Here is a 12,074-nt window from a genome sequence, read left to right on the forward strand (position 1 = left end):
CAATCATATTTTATAAAGTTGAGTGAGCAGTGGTTCAAATTAGTATCGTTTTTGTCTTTGTTCTTCAAGCACGTTTATTAGAATCTGATAGCTCCTCAAAAAATTATGTTCTAAGATAAATTTCCAATGTTTACAGAATATCAGCCTGCACTTCAAGTGATATAAGTGAAAAACTATAAGCCATGAGACACAACACTTTTCCTATATTAGTATAAGAAGAGAGTTCTTATCTACCAAGTGAGTTAACGGTACACAAAAGGCATTCATTCTCATATAACTTGTTTCATCAAAATGAGGAAAATAACCAACATTTAGCCAAAAAAACCCCACCAAAACTATCCATCCAAATGAAGTGCTACAAAAGAGTTAAAGACTTGACATACATTGATGATGCACATGGTTAAACAACTAACACTCTCCATCATGAACTTTCACACCCTAAATGAACGACATTTATTTCCTATAGAGGAAGGAGTGCCTCCTAGGCAGGGTTATTCTACTTGTTAATACGACACAGAAGCAGAAGGAAGTCTAAAGCACTGCTCTCTTCTTGAAGACTAACAGGTTAGTTTCTCTAGGCACAGCAAGCAGTGAAGTTAGATTTGGTGAGGTGCTCTGTGGGATTCCGTGAAGTGTAGAAGGTGCATACATTACCTCAGAAGCTCAACTTTTTGCTGCATCTCACTGCACGTGATTTGCAAGTCATGCATCATTGCCTTCAGCTCTTCCTCCTTTTCTCCTTGAGAAGGTACATCTTTTTGCTTAACTAAAGCAGTGACTCTTTCCCTCAACTTTCTAGTCAGCTCCTGCAGCTTCTTTTTCTCCCGTTCTAACTCTGTGATTGTGGCCTGGCGCTGAAAATGTCTGTCCTGAAGGCTGAGGAGAGCAGCAGTGTTTTCCTCCAGTATTACTTGGTTCTGTACTCCAGGCTTTTCTTGATGTGTCTGGAGTGTTCCACATAGCCAGGCAATTTCATGTGCTCTTACTTTTTCTAAGAGCTGTGTATTCTCCTGCTCTAGGTACTGGTTTTCTTGACAATGTTCTTCTATAATATGGTGTACACTCATAACCTTTGGTACACACTCTTCCAGTGTCTGATTTAGTTCAAGGACCTTTTCATCAGGTCCGACTTCCAGGTTATCTAAATGGGCTTCCCATAAGGAGAAGCAGTCATACTGCAGCACTGCTCTTTCTTGCAGCTTCTCGATCTTGCCTTGAAGTCTCAAAACAAGAACATGCAGTTCCTCATTTTCTCTTTTGACCTCGTCGTAACTCTTTTCCAGGCTAAGGAATGTTTCAGTCACTTCTTCAACTTTCTTTAGCTCATCCTGTAATCGGAACATTTCTGAAGTGAGTTCTTTGTTATTTTCTAGTGCTTCATCGTAGCGCGTCTCCATGACTCTCAGCTCTTCCTGAAGACACTCATTTTCTCTACTAGCATCTTCATATAACAATTTATACTTGGTGGAAGCCTCGGGGATTCTTTCAAGCATCTTTAATTTCTTTTTTAGCACAGAAACATCAAAAAGTAAGTCCTGTTTCTTTTCAGAAGCTCGATCACAGTCTGCACGTAAGATCATTAGTTGTTCCTGAAGCTGGCCAATCTGATTCTTTAGGTCCCAGGTTTCAGTCCTGGTCTCCTCACTATTTTCAAGCTCAGAAAAACTCTCTATTGATGCTTCAGACTCCTCTATTCTGACCTCCTGTCTCTGACCAGAGCTTGTCCCCGTACTTTCCAGATCCCGGACCTCATCTCCTTGCAGATCACTTAGGACGTGCTGCATGGTTCCACCTTCTACTTGTTTCATTCGGTTTGGCAGTAAAAATGGCTCTGTTTGTTCCACGGAATTTCCAAAAAACCCAGTAGTTGGCTCATCTAAACAAGAAGACATTACTGACTCTGGCTCTAATTTTTGCAGCCTCTGTTGCAACCTAGAAATTTCAGTTGCCATTTTCACATTTTCCTTCACTGCTCGTTCATGAGCTCTTTGCAGGCTTAAGAGGACATCTCCATTCTCTTCCAACAGCTGCTCTCCTTGCTGGAGCAGGGACATGGCTCCACTTCCTTCCACCTCCTCCCTTCCCATTGCCTGGCAGCCATTCTGAAGCCTGGAGGGAGGAGATGCCACCTGCTCCATTTCCTTAATTTTATCCTGAAGCCTGGAGATTTCTGTGCTCATCTCAGCCCTCTCTCGATCTGCTTTCTCACAGGTCGCTTTGTAGACATTCTCCATGGCCAGAAGCTTGGACATCATTTCCTGCCTCTCCTGGTCACGTTCCCTTTCTAGCCTTTCAAGCCTCTGGCTGGCCAGCTGCTCCGAGGCGCCTGCCTGGCACAGGACCTGCTCACGGTCCTTCAGTTCTCTTTCATGACTGCTCTTCAGCTCAAGTATCTGGCTGGACAGCAGACTTTGCTGACTTTCCGACACAGTTCTTAGATCTTCCAGGTCTTTGAGTAGCTGCTCTCTCTCAACAACCATGCCGTTCAAATGTTCTTTGTATGTTTTCTCCAGCATCTCTCTCTCCTGGGTCAGGACCAGAGAAGTCGCTTTCTCTCTCTGGAGAGTCTCTTTAAGCTGCTCCTGGGCTTCTGCACACTCCTGGGTGAGCTCGTCCTTCTCAAACTCCCACTGGGATCTCTCCTCGCGCTGTTGTTCCAGGACCTCCTTCAGCTCTCGGCGGTAGTGCCCCTCCAGACTTCGCAGAGCATTTTCACATCTCTCAGCGACTTTCTGACAGTCAGCCTGAAACTGGGCTTCTATCTGAGAGGTTCTTCTATTACACTCAGTTTCCATTTTTTCCCTAAATGTGGTCAACATACAGCATTACTGAAACTGCCATCAACTCCAGAAGCAAACAAAAAACATTTTCCCGTGCATAGAAGAAGCAGCCAAGCAAACAATTTAAATATTTTCTAAAAATGGTCTTCACTTATTCCTATGTGATTCATTTATACTGAGAAGGGATCTCATTTCTGAGAGCCAATGCTGGCAGCCATAATTAATTTAAAAGATTTACTTACCTCTCTCTGCATTTAGAAGAAAATTTAGAAACCAAATTCTTTGGTGTACTCCCAGATGTATTTGTTTATGGATTTTTAGCCAAAAACTTAGGCTGATATTTCACATTAAATGTTCAAATGCATATTAGCCTAAACCCTAATTTGGGAAATACATAAAATTCTTCCATTTTAATTAAGTAGACATTGGTGGATAATAGTCATATAAACCACACATATTAACAAATTCATTATGTTTTGCTTTTTATTTAATAAAGTAGCACCGGGTTAAAGTATGAAGCACCAAAGCCCTGAAAAGTACCTGAGATTTCACGTGAGGAAAGTAAGCACAAAATGGTGTTTCATAACTCTGGAAGGAAATGTAACTTTGCCCAGAATCTAGCTTATAAATGGCCTTTCTCAGAAAACAGCAAGACTGAACTAGGAAGAAATCACATTTGTGATAATCTTATCCTCATCTGGAACCTTAAAACGTACATGCCTGATACAAAAAATACTTTCCTCTTTCTAAAAAAAAGTTTCAATACCCCAAGGTAGGCTTATATCTAAACAACGGCAAAACAAGTTGAAAAACTAAAAATGAATCTAGTCAGTCAGTGGGCTATTTTGTCTTCTGATTTTTCAAAGTCTCCTTAATTGACTGGGATTTCTGGTGCCCCCGAGGAATGGTGCCCCAGGTTCCTCCATTTCCCCCATTTTCTTACCTTCCCTCATGTAGTTCCCTTTGGTGTTTTTCCAAGAGCTCTTTTTGCAATTCCTCTTTCTCAAGAGTGTGCTTCTCCACCAGGCTTTTCAGTTGCTCCTGGTGAACTTGTTCTAGTTCCTGAGTCAAGCTTCTCACCTTCTCTTCTGTCCAGGCACCATTTTGAATGAGTTTTTCCCTTTCTCCATTAAAGCTTTCCTCTGCCTGCTCCAGCCTAGCCTTTAGCTCCAGCCTCAGCTCCTCCTGCAGGTGAGCCTTTTCCTCATCCCACTTCATTTCCAGTTGTTTTTTCTCCTCCTCATGTCTGCAGATAGCCGTGTGTTGTACCTCCTTGAGTACCACTGTCTGGCCCTGAAGTTCTGCAATTTCATTTTTAAGGTCACTTATTTGTTCTTCCAAGATGTGCACTTCATTCTCATACTTTTGCTTCACGTTCTCCTGCTCCTTTTTACAGGCAACCTTGGTTTCATCTAGCTGCTTTTCATAATGATGCACCTAAAGCCAGAAAGTAAAACCACCATAATGTTATTCAACTCAAGGCCATGGAAAGGTGATGGGGCAGTAATTACTTTTCTCCTACAAGACATTCCTCAGTTTTCCCATTTTTTGTTTTAAAGTAACAATTCAAAAACACATTAAATAAGATATTTTTAAGTCAGGCATGGTTTGATTACCTTTTTAACTTGGTTGAATTTTATTAGTTTCTGAACAATTCTATTAAAACTGACTAGACCTTCACAGAGATACCATTTGTCTCCATGGGCATCCTCTCCAACTGCAAACTTAGGGCCTTAACATAGTTAATTAAATTTAAGTATTTGTTTAACACCTGTCAGGTACCCTGCAGGCCTCATGGGGAAGCAAAGTTGGGTAAGACATAGCCCCTGTCATTAAGGAAAAACCACTCTAGACATGCTCATGACAAATACAAAAAAGTATACTACAAGTCAGAATAAAACATATAAAAGGTATAGGAAAAATAGTTACAATGTAACCTGGGATTCAAAGGAGGGAAAAATCACATTTGGTTGGGAGACTTCAGAAATGTAAGAGGTAGCATTTGATATAAACTCTGAAGGTTAAGTAGACTTTCAAGAGGTAGAAAGAAATAATAACACAGCACGTAATAGCATGAGCAAAAGAGGACAGTGTGATGAAGAGCAGCAAACTACCTAGTTTGGCTGGAGGATAAGGTAACTCAAAGGAATGGTAAAAGAGAAGACTGGAAATATAACCTAATGCAACACGGTAAAGGGTTTTGAAGGCCAAGATTCAGAATTTGTACCTAATTTAGGAAGTAATGCTATATCGAAGGGCTTTTTGGTTTTATTAAGATGTTTTTCAATGAGTTGGAAATAATGTAATGGTCTGCGAGTTCCATACTTGCTAGGATTGAAGATACTACATTTTTAAGAAACTCTCTCCTATGAGGAAAAGGCCTCACCCTTGGCCTGTGAAACCATGCTGAGGTAGTGCGTTCCTGGTAGCCAACAGGACACAAGAGGAAAGGTATAGAAAGTGCTGCTCTTTGAGAAAAAAGAATTGAGAATGTCCTACATGCAAAAGCTTGTCAGAGCCCAAAGAAATCAGAGAACAGGATTGATAAGAAGGTCTTACTTTATCTTCAAGCTCCAGTCTCAGGCAACACAAGTCCCTGTGATGTTGTTCTTTCATCTGTTCGATGACCAGCTCCGCCTCGATGCTCATATTCAATGGATTGCATTCTTCAGAACCAAGCCCTGAAAACACATGGGATCTGTTGACCCTGCAGCAGGTTCTTTCAATAACACAACTGGCATCTAAGGAAGGATATCCAGTTTAATTGAGGAATAATTTTTAGCTTAAATTACTACAGATGAGATCTACTAGGAAACAACAGAAGGCAAGCGAAGTCTCTTGTTTTTAAGTATTAGGGAAAACAAGAAAAAATGAAGGTGAACAGATTCTTTCATGTACAGGCAATGTACCAAACCTTAATAGAATCCAGTAGAATAGCAGGTGGGAGTAGATGTGGAAATTGCTGCTTAAAGGTGACCTCCTCCTAATGAAAATCCTGAAGAGTGAGGTAGTTCGGTCAAACCAACCAGCCTTCTTTCCATCCAATGAATACTGAGTGACAAATTAGCAGAGGGGCAATGTGGCAGGAGAATGAATGGCCAGCATACTTGCTATGCTTTGAGGTGTTAACTTCATGGGTCAAGATATCCAACCCACCCCTCAACATTACAGAAGATTCAGTATTGTAATATTAATTTCCTGTAGTGCAGATAGGGCCTTACCTTAAATTATCAGCTAAAATTTTTTAAAGAATAGGGCATGGGTTAGGAACCTGGATATAGGCAGATTCGATAGAAAATTCTCAACTCATTCATATGAGTTCACCTCTGCAACTGCCCATGATGATGACTGAGAAGGACACTGAAATGTGAAGCATAAGCTGGGGGCTGAGCTAGTACAAAGACAAAATGATTACATCTAATACTATGTTAGAAATCTCTTAAGGCAGGGGACTCAAAAGAGCTTTTCATGTAGAGATACACAGGCAGATGCAAGAAAGAGCATAAGTCTAGCATCTGGAATTGACAGTCTTGCTTTGGGCTTTCTCTTCATCTATCATGGCATATCCCCAACTGAGAAGTGATACCTGGGGTGTAAACCACCCCAAGATGACACAGCCTCATGTACCCATGAGGAGAACTCCCAGCCCTTGGTCATCTATGGAAAAGCCCAGAAAAACTTCTGAGATACATCATATCAGTTGGGCTCCATTCTTATACCACAGTAAGGCTACAGAGTGCAGACTTAGAATCAGAGGAAAGGTGTTCAAGCCTGTCCCTGTCCCCTCCCCAATCCCTTATTTATTCTAGAATAAATAGGTAAGGAGAAGAATAAACAACCCTTGTAAGAACCTGTACTCCTGTTCCAAGGAGCAGTGGGGAAAACTATTTATGATGAAGAATTTATTATAAACCCTTTCTGAAACGGAAATTCAACACACTGGAGGAAAGGGGCAGGATGCCAGGAGGGAGGAAAAGAGCTGATAATGAATGTAGGAGGGTTCCCAAATGACTCTGCCTTCCAACCTTGCTACTCAAAATCCTCCTCAAAGGCACAGGCAACCAAGGTTTATTTATCTTATTTGTTGTTTTGCAGACATTTAGCATAGCCAGCATAAGGAAATCAAATTTTGTGGTTTCTGGCTGGCTCACTCTCCAAAACACTGTCATACCAGTTAGGCACTCTTTTAGAAAGGGAGGATTCAGCAATAACTCAGTGACTGAATTCTAACACTCCCGAGGCCTGGATTCTCAGACTTGTGGCCAGTTTTTTTTTTTTTTTTAAACGAAGCAAATATCCTTGTGGTTTTATTTTTCCATTTCTTTGTTGATGCATATAAAAATCACATGGAAATATTCTCATAAAGACTTCAAGGACAAATGAAAAAAACAGACCACAAGTGAAACAGCTCAAGAAAATAGCACTGCCAAAGTCTTTTTTTGGGTGGGGGGTGGGATTGCCAACATTTTGCAATTCTACATTCAACCATGGTTTTAAAAACAAAAGTCAAAGGCAGAGACTCTGAAAAGATGGTGTCTGAATGGCTTACCCTGGTCAGGCTCGACACAACCACTGTTCATATCAAGTTCTTCTGACGGTGAGTTCTTCAAGGGAAGTCTGAACACTTTGCCTTGTGCACGATATTCTTCCAGCTCAGACTGGAGTTCATCTACTTGGTCTTGTAATAGCTGGAGTTTAAAAACCAATACAAGTCTTAGATGTGATGTCGAAAACACAAGCAACAAAAGGAAAAATAAATAAACTGTATATCATCAAAATTAAAAACTTGTGCTTCAAAGGATACCAACAAGAAAGTAAAAACACAACCCACAGAATGGGAAAAAAGTTTTTGTAAATTATATATCTGATAAGCGACTTGATTGTAGAATATATAAAGAACTATTACAACTTAATAATAAGAAGACAAATAACACATTTAAATATTCAGCAAAGGATCTGAAGAGACATTTCTCCAAAGAAGATAAGCAAATGAAAAGATACTCAATGTTATTAGCCATCAGGGAAATGCAAATCAAACTCACAATGAGATACCACTTAATACCCACTAGGATGACTAAAATAAAAAAGACATACATATATCCCCATATCCCCTCCCTCGTGAGCCTCCCTCCCTATCCCACCCCTCTAGGTCCTCACAGAGCACCGAGCTGATCTCCCTGTGCTATGCAGCTTCTTCCCACTAGCTAGCTATTTTACATTTGGTAGTGTATATATGTCAATGCTACTCTCTCACTTCGTCCCAGCTTACCCTCCCCCACGTGTCCTCAAGTCCGTTTTCTACATCTGTGTCTTTTTTCCTGCCCTGCCACTAGGTTCATCAGTACCGTTTTTTTAGATTCCATGTATGTGCATTAGCATACAATATTTGTTTTTCTCTGTCTGACTTACTTCACTCTGTATGACAGACTCTAGGTCCATCCACCTCACTACAAATAACTCAATTTCGTTCCTTTTTATGGCTGAGTAATATTCCATTGTATATATGTGCCACATCTTCTTTATCCATTCATCTGTCAGTGGACATTTAGGTTGCTTCCATGTCCTGGCTATTGTAAATAGTGCTGCAATCAACATTGTGGTACATGACTCTTTTTGAATTATGGTTTTCTCAGGGTATATGCCCAGTGGTGGGATTGCATATATATACATATAGCTGATTCACTTTGTTTGTGGTACAGCAGAAACTAATACAACACTATAAAGCAATTATACTCCAATAAAGATATTAAAAAAAAAAGACATATAATAACTGTTGGCAAGGATGTGGAGAAGTTGCAACTCTCATACTGATGGGAATGTAAAATGGTGCAAACATCTTGGAAAAAATTTGGCACTTCCTCAAAAGGTTAAACATACAGTGATCATATGACCCACCAATTCTACTCCTAGGTACATACCCAAGAGAAATGAAAGCATATGTCCACACAAAAACTTGCACACAGGACTTCCCTGGTGGCACAGTGGTTAAGAATTCGCCTGCCAATGCAGGGGACACGGGTTCGAGCCCTGGTCTGGGAAGATCCCACATGCCACGGAGCAACTAAGCCCGTGCACAACTACTGAGCCTGCGCTCTAGAGCCCATGAGCCACAACTACTGAGCCCACATGCCACAACTACTGAAGCCCGCGCACCCTAGAGCCCTCACGCCGCAACTACTGAGCCCACACGCCGCAAATACTGAGCCCATGCACCTCAACTACTGAAGCCTGCACGCTCTAGGGCCTGTGTGCCGCAACTACTGAGCCGGTGTGCTGCAGCTAGTGAAGCCCGTGTGCCTGGAGCCCGTGCTCCGCAACAAGAAAAGCCACCTCAATGAGAAGCCCACGCACCGCAATGAAGAGTAGCCCCCACTCACCACAACTAGAGAAAGCCCGCGCACAGCAACAAAGCAGCCAAAATAAATAAATAAATAAAACAGTGTGTACGTGTCAATCCCAAACTCCCAGTCTATCCCTCCTTCCCACCCTTCCCTGCTGGTAACCATAAGTTTGTTCTCTAAGTCTGTGAATCTGTTTCTGTTTAAAAAAAACAAAACAAAACTTGCACACAAGTGTTCACAGCAGCATTATTCACAATATTCAAGATAACACAATGTCCATCAACTAATGAATGGATAAATAAAATGTGGTATAGCTATATAATGGAATATTATTCGGCAATGGAAAGAAATGAAGTACTGATACATGCTACAGTATGGATGAACCTTGAAAACGTTATGCCAAATGAAGGAAGCCAGTCACAAAGGATGACATATTGTATAATTCCATTTATAGGAAATGTAAAGAATAGGCAAAACCAAAGAGACAGCAAGTAGATTATTAGTTGTATAGGGCTGGGGGTCATGTGAGAGATTACAGCTAGGTGGAGTGGTAGTTTCCTTTTGGGTGATGAAAATGTTCTAAAATTTATTATGGTAATGGTTGCACAATTCTGTGAATATACTAAAAGAGACTGAATTATATACCTTAAATGGGTGAATTGTATGGTTATGAAAAGCTGTTTAAAAAAATAAGTGGACAAATTTGGGGAATTTTTGGAGGTAGAGCTGACAGATTTTACTGATGAAATAACTAAAAGCGTAGGAGAAAACACCTCTACTTGATTAGAGTCAAGAGCCATAACTTATTTATAAGGGTGCCATAAATGTTTCATTTCTTTTCTCAAAGTGTGCATGTATATTTCCTGAGAAGGCAGGCTATGAGCAACCTCATAAGGAGGTGATTGTTTTCTTCATTTTTGCCCAAGTACAATGTTCATCTAAAGCAGTTAGAACTCAGTTATGCTTACCTTGTTAAAATAAACAAGTGTCTGTGGCTTAAGGAAAAAACAACCCCAAATTCCTGAGCTTAGGAGAGTTACTTTTTTAAAAAAATCAAAGATTCCTATTATTTATAAGGATGTTTTTGTGTCCTCTGGTAGGAATTTGTAATGACTTACTACTTAAAGACTTGAGTGGTTTCTGCTCCATTTGCATTTTGTAAATAAAGTAAGGACTGTATTCAGGAAAAAACCCCACAGAACAAAAGCAAATTATATCAGCCTGCGTTGATCACTCAGGAAAGACTAGTTTTGGAATAAGCACATCAACATGACCACATTTTCCTTCTCTTAGAATAAAACTTTATTTTCCTCTAATTACTAGCAATTTCCGACCCAGATAAAGCAGACAAATGCAGTTTGCGTGATTCTCTCGTATTTCAGGATACTAAACAATAACATTAACAACTAGCACTTAGGTTAAGTGCTTTCTGTGTCTCAGGCTCTGTTCTAAGCACTTTACGTATATTTACTCATTGACTCTCCACAACAACCTCATCTGGTGGGTACTCTTATTTTTGCTGTCTTGTAGGTGAGGAATTGAAACACCCGCGGATTAAGTGATGTGCTCATGGTCACACAGCTAGTAAACGGTGAAGCGGTATTTGAACCCAGGCACCCCTCCTCTAAGTTCTCTTCAGTCACTCACCCTGCACTGCTGCTCGTATTCATTTCTCATCTGTGTCAGCCTTTCTTCTTGCAAAAAGAATTCAGCACTGCTGGGATCAAGGTCACCAAACTAGAAAATGAAAAGGGCAAAGTTGTCATTTTTTCCAAGTGTCCTTCTTTGACCTATAATGTACCAAAGGCCCAAGTTTCTGGTGTTCACCCAGTGTCTGGAGTATGAAAGGAATGTGACATTTAAGCAGAAACACCATCAATTAGATCATGGGGAGAAGATTCTAGAGTGATGTGTTCAGTCAAAGCAGAGATTGTTTCTCAGTGCCACGCCGTGTTTCCCTCGTGTAAATTAAATCCCTGCAAAAATGACAGCTTCCTTTAGTCACATAAATAATTCCATAATAGAAATTTTCTTGGTGGCATAGCTTCTGCTCTTTTGAGGGAACTACACTTTGGGGCTACGTATCAGGAAATCAAATTTAAACAGACTTACCTTTTCTGCCAAAACATTTTCCAAATTTCGCTGAAGTTTGTTTGTCAGATTCTCATACTCTGCCAACTTCTCTGCATTTTCCAGAAGCTCGTTTTCTAGACGACCATTTTCCTGAAGAAATTTGGGGAAATTAAGTGGGCACAGATTAAGAAATAAACTGTTGTACCATTTTATAGCATGCATAAATCAATGCTCTAGATTGAGAAAATGTGTTCATCTTGAAAGTTTCAGTACATTAGAGCAGAAAAAGTAAATATTAAAAAACTGATATCTATCTTATAACCTCAAAGCATGCCTCCTCTTTTTCTTGATCCTACAGAAGCATGCTGCCCAACAGTGGCCACAAGCAGTCACAGGTAACTATTGAGCACTTGAAATGTATATAGTACAAACTGAGATGTGCTGTGAATATAAAATATTCACCAGATTTTGAAGAGTTAGAACAAAAATGCAAAAAACTCAGTAATAATTTTTGTAGATGAATTACAAGTCAAAAAGATACTGTTTTGGAGATATTAGATTAAATAAAAATGATTTAAAATTAAATTCACCTGTTTCTTTTTACCCTTTAATGTGCCTGTTTGAAAATTTGAAATTACATATATGGCTTGCATTGTATTTCTATTCGACAGCATTGCAGTAGAAAATTTAATGACGTGAAAAACATTCTCAATAAACTGTCAGATGAAAGACTGGTTGCAGAATACCTTGTTCATCTGACAACAAAAGAGAACTCAGAAAACCTATAAAAAGTAGGATAGCTCTAACAATTTTCATTTAATGATGATATAGATATATTATATTTAATTTACAATTTTATTTTGGTTTAAAGATGTAAAAG

At 39.9% G+C, this 12,074-nt stretch overlaps 1 protein-coding gene across 1 annotated transcript in view; it reads right to left on the bottom strand.

The window, feature by feature from the left end:
- Window positions 1-12,074, bottom strand: part of NIN (ninein) — a 100,124-nt gene that overhangs the window by 25,779 nt on the left and 62,271 nt on the right. The window contains 6 exon segments of the mRNA XM_059914202.1: window positions 655-2,802; window positions 3,724-4,217; window positions 5,340-5,461; window positions 7,330-7,468; window positions 10,769-10,858; window positions 11,234-11,344. Coding sequence (XP_059770185.1) covers window positions 655-2,802; window positions 3,724-4,217; window positions 5,340-5,461; window positions 7,330-7,468; window positions 10,769-10,858; window positions 11,234-11,344 — 3,104 coding nt within the window.

Source organism: Balaenoptera ricei, chromosome 2 (assembly GCF_028023285.1).
Source record: "Balaenoptera ricei isolate mBalRic1 chromosome 2, mBalRic1.hap2, whole genome shotgun sequence".
NCBI lineage: Eukaryota > Metazoa > Chordata > Mammalia > Artiodactyla > Balaenopteridae > Balaenoptera > Balaenoptera ricei.